The sequence below is a fragment of the Camellia sinensis genome, chromosome 6, assembly GCF_055761805.1.
Source record: "Camellia sinensis isolate YWXY chromosome 6, ASM5576180v1, whole genome shotgun sequence".
Classification (NCBI taxonomy): Eukaryota; Viridiplantae; Streptophyta; class Magnoliopsida; order Ericales; family Theaceae; genus Camellia; species Camellia sinensis.
The window spans coordinates 157390520-157410087 of record NC_138966.1 but is presented as its reverse complement, the minus strand read 5'-3'; the positions used below and the strand labels follow the sequence as shown (position 1 = coordinate 157410087).

The window sequence follows — 19568 nt, the reverse complement described above, 5'->3', positions numbered from 1 at the left end:
TATAACAAAATGCAAATTTTGAATGATTTTAATGAGATGAATTAGAGTTTTGCAGAAATTAAAATTGTCAAACTCTATTTTTCCATAATAACACAATCTTTTGTCTAATCCTTCATTTTTCTTCGATTTCCTTACTACATTTTTTATTTTAAAAATTGTATTTTATTATATTTTTGTCTCTATGTTCAACAAATGAACATATATATATATATATATATATATATATTATAACTTTCACATGGTTATCATAGGGGATAAAATATGTATTGGTTAGAAACGAAGATAATTTTCTTCTCTTGTCGTTATTTTTGTAGTCACATAACTGAATTTTATTAAGGGAAAATTATTTATAAGTCCTATTAGGAGAGCTTATGCTATGTGAAATCCTGTGTAATTTTTTATAGAGTTTCAAGTCCTATTTAGATAGGAATGTATTCCACAAGATTCTATGAGTTGTGAATAAATGGTATTAATATATTATTATACCCTATAATGGCAAAACCATATATAGGAAATTGAATGTTACCATAGATCATATCTGTATGAATGTGAATTTGAATTTCAAAATACACGAACAAGCAACATTTTCACATTCAATTTAAAAAATCAAAAACTTAGTAAGTTTGCAAAACGTAACGTCACACATACATAAACACTGAATACAACAACGTCACAACACAAATTCAAAGAAAAAATACAACCGAACGTAACACGCACAAAGCATGACAACATTACAGATGTATGTTAACATTACAACCTAAATGTAACGTCATTGGAGGTTCATGAAAGTGTGCCAATGTATGGATGTACCATTTTATAATGCGAATGTGTTTTTTTGCATTGTATCTGAATGTCGCATCTGATATAGTCACGTTACGTTACGTTTATGTTAGTGTCACGTTACGTTTCACAAACTTAATGGGTTTTTAATTTTTTTAATTAAAATGTAAAAATGTTGCTGGTTTATGAAAAATAGTACATCCATACGTTGACACACTTTCATTAGTCTCCAATGACGTTACATTTAGGTTGTAATGTTAACTCACATCTGCAATGTTATCATGTTTTTTGTGTGTTACGTTCGGTTGTATTTGTCTTTGAATTTGTGTTGTGACGTTGTTGTGTTAAGTGTTTATGCACGTGTCACGTTACATTTCGCAAACTTAATGGGTTTTTAATTTTTTTTAATTCAATGTGAAAATGTTACTGGTTTATGAAAAATGATACATTCATGTATTGGCACACTTTCATTAGCCTCCAATGATGTTACATTTAGATTGTAATGTTAACCCACATCTATAATGTTGTCATATTTTGTGTGTGTTACGTTCGGTTGTATTTTTTCTTTGAAATTGTGTTGTGACGTTGTTGTATTCAATGTTTATGTACGTGTCATGTTACATTTCGCAAACTTACTAGGTTTTTGATTTTTTAAATTGAATGTGAAAATGTTGCTTGTTCGTGTATTTTGAAATTCAAATTCACATTCATATAGATATGATCTATGGTACTATTCAATTTCCGCTATATGGTTTTGCCATTATTTATGATATTAACAACTAATATTGAGGGTAAATGTGTATTTTGAAATTCAAATTCACATTCATATAGATATGATCTATGGTAACGTTTAATTTCTTATATATGGTTTTTCCATTATTATGATACTAACAACTAATATTGAGGGTAAATGTGTCAACAAACTTTCCACAAGACTTATGGAAACATAAGTTTTTTAGTATGACCAAACTTTCCATAGGACTTATGGGAACAAACTTTCCACAGGACTTAACATAAATATTTGTAAGAAATTGAGTCATAATTTCATAGGTAGAAACTAAAATAAAATTTTTAAAAATTATAAAAAAACAGTTATACTTCCTATGTCTTAAAATAATAGTCTCTTTTAGGAAATTTAACTTTTTTTTGGTAATATAATTATTGCACTTTAAAAAAATTAATTTTTCAAAATTACCCTTTGATAGTATGTTTTTTGGAGAATATCAATTGGCATACTTATATTTTTTGTATTGTTAATGAATTTAAAAAAAGGACAAAATAGAAAATTAATATTATTTTAGTTCTTAATTTTTGAAAAGAAACTAATATTTTGGGACAATAAAAAATATGAAATAAAGGACTAATATTTTGAGATGGAGGAAATAATAAAATAAAAATAAAAATACACTAAAATAAAGTTTGATCCAAAGTGAGTATGCAAAATGTAATTTTTCCATACAATCAAAGAAAATAGTTTAGGCTTCGTTCGGGAACAGATTTTTTAGTAACTTTTTAACTAAAATATGATGTAAAAAAATTAGTATATTTAGGATGATTTTTTAATTTTTTACGAAAAGATATGCACAAAGTGAACCAAAAAAAAATCTTTATGTTTTTTATATAAATTATTGACTTTTTGAATATAATATCTTGACTTTTGAATTAAAAAGTGATATTATCAAATGAGAGCAAGTTCCATAATCCAAACAAGGTTGAGGTGGATCCACTCGGGTTCAGCTTGTGTCCAGTCCGAGATCGGACTAGACGGTGCTGTTGGGCCTGTGGAGGCTCACCACGGGTCCCATTTTAATAATTTGAATGTGTAAAACTCGTCGATTACTATATGCCTATGAAAAATCAAGTTGATCGGATATCGATAGCTATGTGATCAAATCAGTTTTGTATAAAAAAAAATAGATGGTGAACAAATTAACGGTTAACAAAAAACGGGTTTGATCACATAGCTATCGATTTCCGATCAACGTGATTTTTTACAAGCATATAGTACTCGACGAGTTTTACACATTGAACGGTTCGAATTATCAAAACGAGATCTGTAGTGAACCCCCACAAGTCTAACAGCATCGTCCAGTCCGATCTCGGACTGGACACAAGCTTAGAAATGGCAACGGGTCGGGCCGGGGCCAGGGCAGGGGATCACACTCCACGTCCTCGACCCCGGCCCTAGCTCCTACACCGATCCCCGACGGGGAACCTATTACCACCCTCGCCCCTACCCCCTAACGGGGATCGGGTTTCCCCGACCCCGAAAATTCCCTGTCCAAAAAAAAAAAAAAAAGTTTCAGAAAATACATAATTCATCAACATCATCAACAACAACATTTTCAACAGATCTAATAGATCTGAGCTCAAAAAACATCTAACAAATTAAACAAATTCTGAGCTCTAACAGATCTAACAAATCAAAAAACATCGTCATTTTTATCAACAGCAGATCTTCATCAACAATATCTTCATCTTCATCATTTTCTAGATCTGAAGAAAAAAAGAAAAAACAAAGAGAGAGAGAGAGAGAGAGGGGGGGAAGAGAGAGAGACTATAGAAAAGGAGATACCGTGAGAGGGAGAGGAAAAGCCACCACTAGTGAAAGAGAGAAGGAGGAGTTGCCACCGTGACGCCATGAGGGAGAAGTGACACCGGTGAAAAAGAGATGAGGAGCCACCACTGACCAAACTGGTGAGGGAGAGAGAGAGAGAGAGAGGATCCTTTGAAAATCGACGGTGAGAGAGACGGTCGACGATCGTGTGTGAGAGAGAGAAGGGGGCTTGGGTGTTGTGTTTGTGTAAGTGAGAGAGAGAGAGAGAGAGAGAGAGAGAGAGAGAGAGAGAGAGTGAGAGAGAGGGAGGCCATATGTTGTTAATCAACCAAACACTAAACACTGTTACACACAGAGCACAAATATATCATATATATATATATATATTGGATCGGGGGCTAAAAGGGATGGGGTCGGGGCTGGAGCCGGGGTTGGAAAATATATCCCCATCCCCGGCCCAAATATCATTGGGGATTTATTTTTAAATACCATCTCCGGCCCGTCAGGGGTATTTTTCGGGAAAAAATCACTCAATTCGGAGTCGGGAGATCGGGTCCCCGTCGGGCCAAGTTCAAATTGTCATCCCTACACAAGCTGCTTCTATCCAGTCGTGCGTTTTTGGTTCAGCTTAGTCCATCAATTTGCATGGAATGGTGACGTGTGGCGGGAAGACCATCCAATGGTCTAAATCACCCCACATCGTGGAGAGAAAAATGATGGGGCGAACGGCGCCGTTTTGGACCGTTGTTGTGGGATGACAGTTCACTCACACAGATTGACTCCATCCTTCGCGAGAAATTATTCAGAAGGATCCTTTGCGATCCATATTTTAAATTAGAAGGTGTTATTTGGAATGGCAAGGTTGATTCTGTTTTAATGATTTGAATCCTCATTTTATTAGTCACTTTGTATATTTTATTTAAAAAAAATTAAATTAATTTAATGATTATAACTTATTTAATTTATCATTAAAAAATAAACAATAATTATATATTTTTTTTAAAAAATCATATATATTTTTATTGATAAATATAATAAATTAAATAAACTATAATTATTAAATTAATTTAATTTTTTATGTGAATAAAATAAATAAAATACCTAACATAAACAAACCACTTAAATTATTAAAACGAAACCGTAATAAATTTTACCAATCTAACTAACGCCCTCTAGTTTAAAATTTAGATAAAAAGGAATCCGAAACCTTATTCTATTCATCAAATGATTATCTCATTTCACCGCAATTTTTTATTTTGAGTTTCATATATGTCTTACGCAACTTCCTATTGCTTGGACACAACACGAATTCCCAACGTTCTCTTTCCACAGTGGCGACGGTGGCGGTGCATCTCCTATTCTTCTTCGTATACTTAGATGATCGGAGGGGAGAGCTTTCTAGGGCATTTTTGCTCCCACTTTGTTCACTCCGCAACGTGGCGTCATGCGGCCCACCGGATCGCTTTCCTGCCACGCGTCATCATCCCGTGCAAACTGCTGGACTGGGCCTGGCTGGATAAAAAACGCAGTGAAGTGAGTGGATTCACCAACTGATCCGATCCGAGGTATTTGGGCCTTACAGTAAATGGTAAAAAATTGACAGCTTGAATTGTGGAGCTCTAATAGGGTGCGGATTTCATAATAATTTGAGGGTGATTATTCAATACTCTCTCAAAGTATGAATATGTGGCGCTTCATAATATTTTGATTGGTAGGGAGATGTAAGGGTTCACGATTTATGTTGAGAATGGGAGAATAACATGAGATTAAGTAATTAGTGATTAGCTTGGAGTATAGAGGCGTGGTGATCTGAGAGTAGTGAATAATTTTCTATAATGTGATGATGGTATCTTGTGTTTTTTATTTTATTACAAAGTGATTAGACTTCTAAAATTAGATAAATGTATCATTTCTGAAGCAAATTTTTTAATATTTTGAGTTAATTTTTTTTTTTGTATATTTTTACATCTTTTTTAAAAAAAAAATTAAAAATCAACTTTTAATTTATTTTTTGGATTCGCTTGCATATTTGGGCATTACAGTCATGTTGAGTGAGAGCTGATTTGAAAAGTTAGTAAAAAAGTTAAATTTTTTATTTTTTTAATTTATTTTGCCTTTTTATAAATAAAAAATATGAAAAGTAATGTGAGGGTAAAAAATTAGGGTTCAGCTTGTCTCAAGTTGAGATCAAGATTGGATCCGTTCAGTCCGGCCCATGGGGACCATTTTTTGGGCCTATTTTGATAATTCGAACCGTTAATATGTAGAACTCGTTGAATACTATAGGTTCATTAAAAATCAGGTCGATCGGATATCAATAGCTATATGATCAAATCAGTTTTGTATAAAAAAAATGAACGGTGAAAAAATTAACGGTTGAAAAAAAACTGTTTTGATCACATAACTATCGATATCCGATCAATGTGATTTTTTATAGGTATATAATACTCGACAAGTTCTACACATTGACGGTTCGGATTATCAAAACGGGATCCGTGATGGACTCTCACGGGCTCAACAGCACGGTCCAGTCCGATCTTGGACTGGACCAAAGCCACTGCCAAAAAGTAAAAGCTGACTTTTTTTTTTTTTTTTTTTCTCCCAAAAGACCCTGAGTCACGACGAGAGACTTCTTTCCTGGAAATCAATGTCTCATTATTTGATCAGCCACACTTCTCAGAAACTTCAAACTAGAAAAAAAAATTAAAATTACAAAATCTTTTATTTTTCCATTCCAATGAAGAAGCATATAATATATATTCTGCCATTCATCCTATTCTTTAGTTTCTCAATCCCAGCTCCCAATTTTTGCTCTGGGTCAGGTCTCGCTCTTCAGTCTTTAGTGTTGTAATCCAATATTTGTTGATTATCTCAGCATCTTGGACTAGAAATAATGGAAACCATTTTTTTAAAGGTTACTGCTAAATTCAGTGAAGATTCTTCTTCTCAGGTTTCTGTTATTTTAATACTTTTGCTGATGAATTTAACTATAACAAGTTTAGTTTAGATTTTAACTTTTGATAGGCTTTTCTTTTGTGCTGTTTTGGTGTTTCTATTTAAATATCTTCTGGTATTGAAATTTAAATTTGATGGAAAAATTCTGGTTCATTTTCATATATGGGTTGGGTTGTATAAAAAGCTTATATAAACAAAAATGGCCTAATTGAGTTTTGCAAATGTTTCCTACATATTGCAGGTTAATCTCCATGATGCAGATCCCTTAATTGACCAATTGGAAATGAAAAAAGTAGAAAAGGAAGATAGTATTGGGCTGGCCGAGCCCAAAAGAAGTAAAGTTGAAAGAACGGCTAATAAGCTGACAACTGCTAGACCAAGCAATGCTAGGTCAACCATGGCTAAACCAAGAACTACTAGATTCAGACCAAAAAACAGAAAACCACCAAGAACTACCAGACCATTTACGTTCTATGAAATGACTGAGCGACATGTAAGCTACCTTTTTGTTTTTGGACTTGTTTTCGAAGGTAATTATATGTTTTTATTCACATTGTCTACATTTGATGCATATAAAAATTCGATCCAGAAATGATTTTAAGGTTTAGTATTTTATGTTCCTTAATTATATTTGTCAATATTTTTTTTTTTTTTTTGGCCATATGGATTTGTCTTGTTTGAGGTTATATAAAATTTGGGTTAGGTATAATAATGTAAGACTGAGAACTACCTGTAGATCATACACAGTAAATTTCAATGGAGGACATCTCAACTAGATCAAAGGAGGTCTCGGCTTGTTTTGGACACCTATGGAGAAGGCACCTTCAGGTGGAGTTTTCGCACGAGCAAGGGACAGAGGCGGACCATGCCCAGGAGCCTTTTTCAAAATTGCCTCCTTGAGAATAAGGTACTTTTGCTTATGTTAGCCTCAGTCAACATTACTTTATCATGGAGAGAGAACTAATAGATGGCGACTTCCCATTGGTCATGTGTCATCACATGAGATTGACACGAGGGACTAAGGTTGTGAGGGAAATAATGTGGAGATGATACGGTGTCAACGAGTGACCAAGGTTGTGAGGGAAATAATGTGGAGATGATACGGTGTCAATGATGTTTGGCACATGGACTTGTACAGTTCGGGGGGAAAAAGGGAAGAAAAGAAAATAGAAATATATATATATTTTCCAATTGAATTGTTGTAAAATATTAGAATTCCTTGTATGAACATAACTTTTTCAAAATTTGGATAACTGCATTTGATTTGGGTGGATAAATATAGAACAAAAATATCTTAATTCCTTTTGACAGGTGTTACTGTACTTTTACATATAAAACTAAATGCATTTTCAAGTCCCACTTTGAAATTGTAACACGTTCAATTTAATTCCAATTAGATGGAAATATGTTGCTCATAAATCAGAATAATGTTCTCTTACGTTTTTTGTTTCTAAAAACTTACATGAATTAAAAGGTTGTGCCTAAGTGTGTCCTGCCTGTCTGCAGGTTAATGTCGTTGTGCCGGATGCTAGCCTAGCAGAAGAAAGTGAAAGTAGTCATCTATCAAGACTAATGTCCTCTGACGTAAGTCAAATTATTATTATTATTATTGGGAAATACCGTAACAATAACTCAAGAAAAAGAAAAGTACATAATCAAAATGCTTATCCGCCAACAGAACATAAAGAGCCCAACATGGAGTATCCTCCATCCCAACATGAAAACTATAATAACGCAAATTTTGATCACACAGTTTGCATTTGCTGCCGTAAAAAGATTAGATGAAATCATTGGAAAATATAGAACTCCTGATTGATAACTGCTCAAAATAAAAATTTATAATTAAGAAACATAGTAGTTATTGAACTGAACAAATTACACGTGATAATTGGACATAAAAATTAGGTTACATACACTACTCGCTTCTGTTGTTTACCTCCAATTTTACGTTGGTCTAACTTTTTAATTGGAATAGTCTGCCCCTCAAGTGCCAATGTCGATCTTTTATGAGTTTCTGTTATATGGGCTGATGATATAACCAACGAATGGCAATTGCTTTTCCTTGTGTGGATCCTCTTTCAATGGGAACTTGATAAGTCGATCCACCTACACGTCTTTCTTACTGTTATATTGGGAGTTACTCCACGTATTGCTTTGATGTAAAACAAATAGTGGACTTGTTTTTGTCTTTTGTTGAATCTTTTTCATGGCTTGATAGATAATTTGATAAACTAATGATTTTTTTCCATGTTTCAGAATACAGTTAACCAATATATTAACTAATCGATTACGATAAATTGGATCAGATTTCGCAATTTTTCTTTTGCTGTACCTTGACGTGACATGAGCATGAAAGAGGTTGGCAGATCCAAATTGTGCCAGCCACATGAACATTTTTATTCATCCCATGTGAACAATTCACATAAGGTTGACATTGTAATTTGATTGTAAAAGTATGGCTAATTATTACAATTAAATCATAAGAAATCAATGTAGAATTTGGGATAAAGTGCAGGGGTGCTAGTTAATGGCATTTTTCTTAACGTAAGAAAGAATGTAAAACAAAATTGGTACGACTAGCAGTGAAGAATAAAGTGCATTGCAAGAAACTAAAAGAAATAATACATAAAATAATGCTACGTTTTTCTTCTGTTTCTGTTTCATCCAGGGCAAGGACGAGGCTCCAATTTCTACAGATCAAACAAATTTTGTAGGTATGTAATATGCACATAACATATAATGTTTCACTTCCTAACTCATTCAGAAATGTCTAGGCTCTAGGGTGTACACCCACAGTCTCCATCTCCTGGAAAAAGAGCTTGTTGAACAATATAATCAAATCCTCTGTCAAGAGGAACTACTTTGGTCCCAGAAATCTAGATCTAATTGGATAATTCAAGGGGACCGGAATACAAAAATTTTCCACATTTTTACGCTGGTCAAAAGAAGGAAACTCATAATTGAAGTCCTTAAGAATGAGGATGAGATTTGGGTCGATGACCCACACGACCTCAAGAATTTGGTAGTCACATATTTTAAAAATCTGTTTGGTACTACTACTACAAACAAGCTGGACCATTGTTCTAACAGGGTCACTTGCAGATTCTCTTTTGAGGATAATAGTCAACTTCCAAAAGTATCACCGATGAGGAAGTGAAAAAAGGCATGAAAAACATCAAAGGGTTCAACGCCCGTGGGAAAGATGGTTTTCAGACTATTTTTTTATCACAAATATTAGGATATTGTTGGCTCTGATGTTTGTTCCTTTGTCAAAAATTATTTTCTCAGTAACTTCATCTCTGAGGAAATAAATAGAACTCTCATTGCCCTCATTCCTAAAGCTGCTAACCCTGAGAGGGTTAGGTGATTTAGGCCTATTAGCCTTTGCAATGTGACTTATAAAGTCATCACTAAAATCCTAGTGGACAGAATTAGACCTTTCTTGGATGAGATTGTGAGACCTAACCAGAGTAGCTTTGTCCCTGGTAGGAATACCAGCGACAATATCATCATAACACACTAAGCCATCCACTCTATGAGATATCAAAAAGGCAAGCTTGGCAATATGATTATGAAAATTGATCTAGAGAAAGCTTATGATGATATTTCGTGGCATTTCTTAAAAGAAACCGTACTTCAGTTTAAATTTAATGAGAAGTGGATTGAGCTAATTATGGGCTGTGTTACTTCAGTACAATCCTCTATTCTTGGGAATGGGGAAGCCCTTGAGGAATTTAGGCCTTTAAAAGGGTTATGACAAGGTGACCTTTTGTCCTGTTACTTGTTTGTGCTTTGCATGGAAAGACTGTCAAATATGATCAGCCTCAAGGTTGAAGAGATGAAATGGAAAGGCATGACTATCAATAGAGGCGACCCTTGTATTACACACCTTTTCTTTGCGGATGACTTAATTTTGTTTGCTAGGGCTGACACTAAGAATTGTGAGACCATTATTGAAGTTATGAATGAGCCCAATTTCATCTCTGGACTTAAAATTAACTTCCAGAAATATTTATCAAAAAAAAAAAATCCAGATATTGAAACTCTGTGTCACCTAATCTGGATCGTAGAATGGCCAAGGATCTCAGCTTGCGATGTGATATCCCTTTAACATCTGACCTGGGAAAATACTTGGGTGTCCCTCTCTTACACAAGAAGGTGAACCGTAGCTATTTTAATTACGTCTTAGAAAAGATGCAAAATAGATTGGCTGGGTAGAAAATGAGTGTTCTCTCTATAGAAGATAAGGCTACACTAATACAATCCATTGCATCTGCCATTCATATGTACACTATGCAAACCGTAGAGATCCCGAAGAGAGTGTGCTATGATATTGACCGTATTAACAGAAAGTTTCTTCGGGGTGATAGCCCTGATGCCTCTAATCATTGACTTTACCTGATAGAACTCGCACCCGGGCTCCAGTTATCTCAAGGGAAACTTCGAAGGGAGCCATGCTTCTGACACAGCTACGTGAGGACAACATGGAACACAAGAGATACTTTGGGGTTCACCTAGTACCACGAGGTGGGCCATGCTCCCAACACAGCAACGTGAGGACAACATGGAACACGAGATACTTTGAGATTCACCTAGCACCACAAGGTGGCGAGAGACAAATAGGCCAGTAGCCGTGGTAATTCTAGCTCCAGTAGCATATATTTAAGTTGTTGCAATTAAAAAGCTCGTAGTTAGATATTGGGTTGAGTCAACCAGATACCCTGGGGAAAAAGAAAATTCATCTTGTTAAGTGGAATGAGGTGTGCAAAAGGAAGAAATATGGTGGTTTGGGCATTAAAAATCCTAGAGACTAGAATATGGCCTTGCTTTCTAAACTTGGTTGGAAAATTTTGAGCAATGAGGACAACATGTGGGCAGAAGTGCTAAAATCCATATACCTTAGAAGCACCAACTTCCTTGATTGGAAGAAAAATATGAGAGCCTCTCTTGTGTGGAAAGGCATTTTGAAAACTCGATACATCTTAAGAAAAGGTGTAAAATGGTCCATTGGTGATGGCTCTAGCGTTAATATCTGGAAAGATTGATGGTGTGGGGAGGGGACAAACCAATAGAGGAAAGCTTATCTTCCTCCTCCACCCCGTCCAATGTAACCAATCTGTCTAAGCTTATCTTCTTCCTCAATTTTTTATTATTATTTTAAATAAGCTACATTGCCTTAATGTTTCCATCTTTTCACTATATCTAGGTTATATTCAAGTGCCTGTAAAATGCTAAAACTTGATTGAGTTTTATGTTGTTTGCCATCTTTTCCCCAATATTTAGTAGGACTTAGAAAAGGAAAAATTACTGTGTATTTCTACAAATTATCATGTGTTTGATTGTAAGATACTGCAAGTTTCTGATTATTTCTATATATTCGACTGAATGATTGATATAAAGAGGACATCAATTAATATAGAACTCTAATCCCTAAGCCTAAAAAGGAAATATGAATTACACAGAATATTTACATAATCACAACCATTCCAAAATCCTAAAATATAATAATTCCTTAAAATATAGACAATATAGACAAATATATTCTCACACCCCCGCTCAAACTCAAGGTGTTTTAGCAGAAAATACTGAGAGTTTGTCAAGAAGAAACCGAAACCAAGCGGTGATGTGAGTCTTAGTAAAGAAGTCAGCAAGTTGCAGAGTCGAAGTGAGAAATGGAAGCAAGATAGAGCCAGACTGTAGATGCTGACAGACAAAGTAACAATCAATCTCAATGAGCTTTGTCCGTTGATGAAAGACAGTGTTATGGACAGTCTGAATAGTACTTCGGTTGTCACAATACAGAGAAGTCAGAGAAGACTACGGGACGCCCAAGTAAAATAAGAGACTATGAAGCCAGATAATTTTAGCAGTAGCATGAGTCATAGCATAATACTCAGCTTCGGCAGTAGAACAGGTAACAGCAGTTTGTTTCTTGCTTTTTCAAGAAATCAGATAATCCTCAAGAAACATACAGAAACCAGAAGTGGACTTGCGATCATTAACATTATCATCCCAATCAGCATCAGCATAAGTCACCAAGTCCAAGGAAGAAGTAGAAGATAAGAGCAAGTCTTGAAAGATAGTATTGCAAAAATAGCGAAGAATTTGAATCAAAGCAGCCCAATGTATAGAGTGAGGAACAGAAACAGATTAACTAACCACATGGACAACATAGGTAAGATCAGGGCGAGTAACTGTCAAATAGACTAAGCAACCTACAAGATCTCAATATAAAGTAGGATCTTTCAGAGGAACACCATCAATAGTGTTGAGCTTCACATTAAGCTTAGTGGGGGTATCCGAAAGCTTAGTGTCAGTAAGACCGACACGATGAATAACCTTGTTGGTATGTTTGGCCTGAGACGAAAAGTAACCCTTGGGAGAATAAGCTACCTCAATACCAAGAAAATACGATAATGAACCCAAATCCTTCATTTCAAAGGTGTAGAAGAGATGCTACTTGACAGAAGAGATAGCAGAAGAGTCAGAACCAGTGATGATCATATCATCCACGTACAGTAAGAGGACAACAAAACCAGTAGAGGTGTGGAGGAGAAACAAGGCAAAGTCTTGGGCACAAGGATGAAATTCAAACTCAGTAACAGCTGTCTGAAAGCGATTATACCAAGCACAAGGAGATTGATTCAAACCATACAGAGCACGTCGAAGTCGACAAACTTGTCCAGAGGAATGAGGAAGGCCAGGGGGAGGATGCATGTAAACCTACTTAATGAGATGGCCATTAAGAAAAGCATTCTTAACATCCATCTAATAAAGAGGCTAATGACAAACAGCAGCGACAGAGATCAAAGTGTGGACAGTAGTCATCTTGGCAATAGGGGCAAAAGTCTTCTCATAATCAATACCATACTCCTAGGAGAGAAACCTTTAGTAACTAGGCGAGCTTTGTAGTGCTCGAGAGAACTATCAGAATGAGTCTGGACTTTATAGACCCATTTGCAACCAATCAAATTCTTACCAGCAAGCAAAGAAACTAGCTCCCAAATAGTATTTTTTGCAATGCAAATAACTCATTCTTTATAGCTCGAATCCAATTAGGATCCTGATAGGCCTCCTTGTAAGACTAAGATTCTGAAAAAGAGTGAATAGCAGACAAAAAGGTACAATATGAAGGAGAAAAACATGTTTTAGCAAAATCAAGTTTGACTACCTATTTATGGTTGTGAAAGGGATACTTACGATGGGCAAGATCAGAGTCGTCAGAAATAGGGGGATCAGCAGCAAGGATAGAGACAATTGGTAGAGGGAGAGCCTTGCGACGAGAATAGACTAACATTGGAGGAGATGAAAGAGCAGGAGGGGGTGCAGGAGGAGAAGAGGGAACAAACTCATGGGGTTTAGTAGGAAGGGACTCAACAAGAGGGGTGGTAGGAGAAGAAGAAGGAATAAGCTCAAGGGGAATAGTAGAGATATACTCATCTGGGGGACCTCAAATGGATTTGGATCAATGCGAACTAAATCCTCTTTGCAGGCCCCACCCTTCGCCCAACCTATATATTTTAGGGCCAAGTTAGGTCGTGGGCTCTAGGCCTTTTAATGAGGTTTAGTTGCTACCAACTGTTGGAGATCATCTTAGACTGGGCATCATTTTGTGTTCAAGTATGACGAGGGAGGTGGCGAAGCTGATTAACGATCATATTGGACATTTTGAAGATATTAATGTAGGTGAGGATGCAATGTATTGATGGAGATTTATTCGTCTTTGTGCAATTGTTGATGATTCAAAGGCGTTAGGGTGGGGGTTAAAAGCTTTTATTAGTGAAGGGTGTGTTTATTTGGGTATCCTTTAAGTATGAGAGGCTACTGACTTTTGCTATTATAGTGGCATTTTGGGCGTACTTTCAACTTTAAGGAATGTTCTGGTTGGTTGGATGTCGGTAAGGGGGTGGAGTTACAAGATTTACAGTTGTGGTTGAGGATTTCCAGTATGATGAGGGAGGGGTGTGGTGGTGAAAGCTATTAGGTGAGGGATTCAGTCTCGGAGAAGAACAAGTTCGAAGTGACAATTGATTCCTCGAGGAGCGTGGAGGAGGATCGCCTAACTCATGGGGTAGATGATGATAATGGTGTGAGAGTTGTAATATTATTTTGAGTATAAAGGTCAATATACTAGAAATTCTATTCGCATACCACAGGAAATTTTACCACACACTATTTGTGTATTTTAGATACAAACTTTCAAAGAAAAAGTCAAATGTTCGAACATAAATTTATGAATAAAAATGAATTGTTCAAATATATATTTCACTCAACTGTTTATATCCGAACAACTGCTTCTTATTTATAAGTTTATGTCTGAACATTTGATCATTGTTTTGAAATTTATATCCGAACGACATAAATATTGTGTACCGAGATTTTTTGAAGTGTGCAAATAGAATTACCCTATATATATATATATATATACACAAATAACTAATAATCCTAATTATGAAACAAAGATTAATTATATTGATCTACCCTTATACTAAAATTAATAGGATGAATTACACAAACGGTCTCTGTAGTTTGGAGCTTATGTCACTTTGGTCCTTAACCTTTTAATTGTGATACATTTGATCTTGAATTTTGAATCTCGTTCCAAATAAAGACAATTGAAGACACTATTGCTCCATTTCAAGGGCAAAGTGGTCAATTTGATAAAATATAAATTAGTTTGACAAAAATAAATGTTCAAAATTGTTTTTGAATTTTTAAAAACTATTTCTACCCACCAAAAATAAAATTATATAAAAATGATCCATTTTTTGCATTTTTATTTTTTTACCAAATTAGTTTTTAGTATGTGTTTAGATGATGATCATGTAATAGGTGGTTGTTTTTGTTGATATTTTTGGATGGTTATGATGTAATAGATGATTGTATTTTTTGTTAACAGATATTTTTGGATAGTTATCATATAATGGATGGTTAGTAGTCTTTTACTGTGTAATCTATATGTTAATATATAAATATTTTTAGTTTTGAAATTTTTTATTTAATGGATTAAACATAATAACATCAAAGTTGTCACTATTTTTGACTTTTGAAAAAAATATAAACTAATTTAACAAAAATAAATATAAAAAAAATTATTTACACTCTCAAAAAATAAAATTATATAAAAATGATGTGTTTTTAATTTTTTTTTTTCACCAATTTAATTTTTTGTTTCTTAAAAGAAATTCTGAAAACCAAACAAAACAAAACAAAACAAAACTTTATAACTAAGAAAGTTCCAACATTATTCATTAAAAAAAATACCATTGCATTTCAAACAATATATAAGTTAACCAACACAAAATAAGTTTGTATGACAACTTTACCCTTGAATGGACCGTTTGCAAAGGAAACATATTTGATTGTCTTTGTTTGGAACAAGATTCAAAATTCAGGATCAAATGTATTACAATTGAAAAGTTAAGTACTAAAGTGACACAAACCCCAAACTATAAAGATTGTTAGTGTGATTTGGCCGAAAATAATATTACAACTCTCACATATGGTTCTTGGGCGGTGGCTATGCTTTTGTCATCCCTTGGCAGGGAGGGGAATGGCACGAAAGCATGGTAGATAAGGCACGCCCCTAGTTCTTCGATGGTAGACCCCCTAGTTGAGGCTGAAATCGAGGTCAATTGCACCAAAGTTAGTGTGTCCATAAATCTAGGCATGAATCATGATGGTTTTAGCTGGGAGTCAAATACAGATCTTTCTCACAGACTTCTAGAGAATGTCATTAACGCTATGTTTGGTTGGAGGATTTGAGGAGGGATTTGGAAAGAGAAAGGGAAAAGGTGTGTGAAACTATGTGAAAAATAAGTATATTTTTTTTACATTTCACATACCTTTTCCATTTCTTTTTCCAAATCCATCCTCAAATCCCCCAACCAAACACAGCATAAAGGAAACAAGGAAGCGAATCAGTCTGTGAATGTCAATCATTATTGGTCATTGCGGACTATTCAGGGCTTGAACTTGCAGTGGAAACATATACAGGTTTGGATGGAGACTCCACTACAACAAAATGCACCTTTGGCGACCAAAATTGGTGACTAAAAAAAATTTAGTCGCCAAAAGTTATGTAATTGGCGACTAACATTTTTTTTTAGTCACCAAAAGTAAAATATTTAGCTACTAATTTTATTTAGTCAGGGTATATTCATTATTGGCGACTAAAAAAAATTTTAGTCACTTAAAATTCAAGAATTGGCGACTAAAAAAAAATTAGTCGCTGTATATTGACTTTTGGCTACTAAAATATTTAGTCGCCGAATGGAAAATAAAAAAATTATTTTTTCTCTTTGGCGACTAAAGTTTTAGTCGCCAAAAACTTACTTTCAGCGACAAAAAATTATTTTAGTCGCTGTATATTGATTTTTGCTACTAAAATTATTTAGTGACCGAATAGAAATAAAAAAAATATTTTTTTATCTTTGGCGACCAAAAACTTGGTCGCCAAAAACTTACTTTCAGGGACAAAAATAAATTTTAGTCGCCAAAAAATAAAATATTTGGAGGGATTTTTCAAATTTTGGAGGGTTTTATAAATTAATTGGCGGCTAAATTTTAGTCGCTAATGGTGTAATATATATTTACTTGGTTTCCAAACAACAAACCAGCACCTGTCTCTCTCTCTCTCCAGCACCTTTAGCGACTAAAAAAATATTTAGTCGCCGTTAATTAATGTTTTGGCTACTAAACAAAAATTTAGTCGTTGTTCGTTATTTTCTTTGATTTATTTTTCCCTTTTTCCTTGTATCTTTCCTAGCCCTTCACAGACTAATTGTTTCTTGCTCTCTCTCTCGATCTTGCATTCCGGCAATTGACCTCAGCACCACCAGGGCCGACATTCAAGCGGAGCTGGATCGAGCCTGCAAAGATTGGGGTGCGTTTCACGTGATGAACCATGGTCTTCCGATCCAATTGCTGAACGAGATGAGGAGAGTTGGTGTATTCTTCTTCGAGGAGTGTCCAATGGCTGAGAAGATCAGGTACTCTTGCAATTCCACGTCGTTTGCTTCTGAAGGCTATGGAAGTCGTATGTTGGTTTCATCCAATGATACAGTGTTGGAATAGACAGATTACTTCGATCATCATACCTCGCCTGTTTCTCGCCGGAATCCCTATCGCTGGCCTCACTTTCCTCCTAATTATAGGTCTGTTCTCGGCCTCTTGCCCTAGATTTTCTCGTTCATATTAGTTAATTTGCTTTCACTGTTGTGTTTGGTTGTTGAGAAAATGAACAAAGGAAAAGAAAATTCCAAATCCAATGTGATTTTTTGTTCTTTTTCCCCCAATAGGCATTCTGTAAAAGCTAAAAAATAATTAGTATAATTGCAATTAAAATCGATTCAAAATCACTTCCAAGTTCTTACTCAAAATACTTGTATGAAGAGTTGTCTACTAAAGTCAAATTTTTTCAAATCATATTTCCCAGAAACTTGTTTTGAAATAAGTTTTCAATGAAGGGCATGCTTTTTGTAAATCACCAAATATTAATTCACTCCCTTATCACTACTAGGTGCTGCTGGTGGGGGGAGACATTGTTCTCTGCATTGAGCAGAGCAGGTGGCAAGGCTTTCAGTAACATGGCTGTTGGATACAACAATGTTGATGTCAATGCTGCCACTAAGTATGGTGTTGCTGTTGGCAACACACCTGTATGTTCATTTCCCTTTGATGTGTGTTTGTGTTTGTGTTTTTGGTGTTTTGTACTGGGTATACCAATATTGCACATGTTATGCTTGATAAAATGTTCAAGAGAGAGTGAATTGAATGTTTGTAGATATACAATTAATTATTTTTTTATACATGAATTGGCTTGTATTCCACCTTGATTGAAGACCTTGGGCTACGGGCTGCTCTCAGCACAACTTGGGTTGGCCCTTTTACCAAAAAAAAAAAAAAAACTTGGGTTGGGCCTGGGCAGGTGTTTAGCTCTACCTAACCCACCTGATTTGCACCCTTACATGCTTAGTGGTAAGGAATCATATGTAGGCCTAACAAGTGGCAACTAGGCTTGAACTAAATAGTGCTGCTGACCATGATTCATTCCAATTTGTGGCTGGGACTCTGAACTCTATCATGCTTAATCCCTGGACAGTCTTAATAAGGTAGGGCTGTAAAAATTCCAGCTAGCCAATTAACTCTATTAGGCTGGAAATTGTTAACTTGTGCTAAAGCTTTAGATGTAAATACACAAGTATTGAACAAACTTGCAATCAAGCCACCGCAAATTGGAGGGAAGATTACTTTTAAATTCTTGTGATTGATATGCTCCTCAGTCATTTCTTGTATATTACTTGTTGGAATGTGTCCCACATAATTTTCTGCCTATTTCTTCTAATGTATAGTTACTTCTATTTTTTTCTAAATGCAGGTCTCTAAAGCTTGATATCGCACCTGGACCAATTGTGTCACCTGGTTCTTCTCAACCTTTTGTATACAACATCAGGAATTTTACGGATGCATCAGGCTTTTCCTGGAATGATAAGAGATCGAGACAAGGAAAGGAGTCATCTATTCTCACAAGGTCCTGCTTGAGTTTTTTGAGTGGGGACAGTGGTGCTCCTGGGTATGGTTCTAAGTAGAATTTGGTGTATATATTTATTTATTGGGTTGCCTGCCAATTTCCAGTGATAGTCTCATCATCTCATGTGCACAGTCATGCACACACTACAGATAGAGACAGATTGTCTCTATTTATTTATTAATTTTGAATCTCTTTCTCTTCTTGTTAGGGCTCTTTTGAGGAGGTTACACCTTTACAATATTGAAAGAATGGATAATGCATCACTTTGTGCATCATTGTCAGTCTGCCCTTCTTTTCTTGATCTTGAGATTGTTGGCCTGTGAGTTCTGTTTAGTTGCTTTTCACTTTACTTACATTTGTAGTTGGTTTAATCATGTTTTTCTACGGTTTCTAAACCCAGCATTATAATCTATGTCATTGATCTGCCCCAATATGAATAATTGTTTTCGTCTGCACATACTTGTGATGTGGATCAGTTGGTGTGATTATTTTTTAAAATTTATTACTCTATTTCCTTCACAAACATCTAAATATCATGAATGGGTGATACAGGAAAAGAGATTCATGTTGAACTTTAATATCTTTGGTTGCACTACAGATTGTATACATTAGTTACTTTCTTCAATGTGAACTTTAATGTTGAACTTTAATATCTTTGGAAAGGAGCTCTGACTTTTACTAAAAGATGCAGGATTGGGATTGGGATTGGGAGTGAGAGTGGGGGCAGGATGGAGGATGGGGAGC

General features: G+C 35.2%; 1 protein-coding gene across 3 annotated transcripts; it reads left to right on the top strand.

Moving 5' to 3' along the window:
- The first annotated feature begins 6146 nt into the window (after positions 1-6146).
- Positions 6147-19284, top strand: LOC114310112 (uncharacterized). Of its 3 annotated transcripts, XM_082875131.1 has the most exons (7): positions 6147-6287; positions 6534-6785; positions 7029-7199; positions 7799-7876; positions 8961-9006; positions 18672-18866; positions 19033-19284. In XM_082875131.1, the coding sequence occupies exons 1-6, from the start codon at positions 6231-6233 to the stop codon at positions 18677-18679; spliced, it is 612 nt and encodes a 203-aa protein (XP_082731257.1). In that variant the 5' UTR covers positions 6147-6230; the 3' UTR covers positions 18680-18866; positions 19033-19284. The 3 variants fall into 3 exon arrangements, 1 of the variants encoding a protein (XP_082731257.1); XR_014333372.1 differs by lacking the exons at positions 6147-6287; positions 6534-6785; positions 7029-7199; positions 7799-7876; positions 8961-9006 and adding an exon at positions 17023-17448; XR_014333371.1 differs by lacking the exons at positions 6147-6287; positions 6534-6785; positions 7029-7199; ... (2 more) ...; positions 18672-18866; positions 19033-19284 and adding exons at positions 16884-17448; positions 17814-18655.
- Positions 19285-19568: the final 284 nt, after the last annotated feature.

Bases quoted from the DNA above. Each gene is read 5' to 3' on its own strand.
- LOC114310112 (XM_082875131.1), top strand. From the start codon at position 6,231: ATGGAAACCATTTTTTTAAAGGTTACTGCTAAATTCAGTGAAGATTCT. The intron at 7,200-7,798 runs GTACTTTTGCTT...GCCTGTCTGCAG, and splicing joins ATTGCCTCCTTGAGAATAAG to GTTAATGTCGTTGTGCCGGA. The intron at 7,877-8,960 runs GTAAGTCAAATT...TGTTTCATCCAG, and splicing joins CAAGACTAATGTCCTCTGAC to GGCAAGGACGAGGCTCCAAT.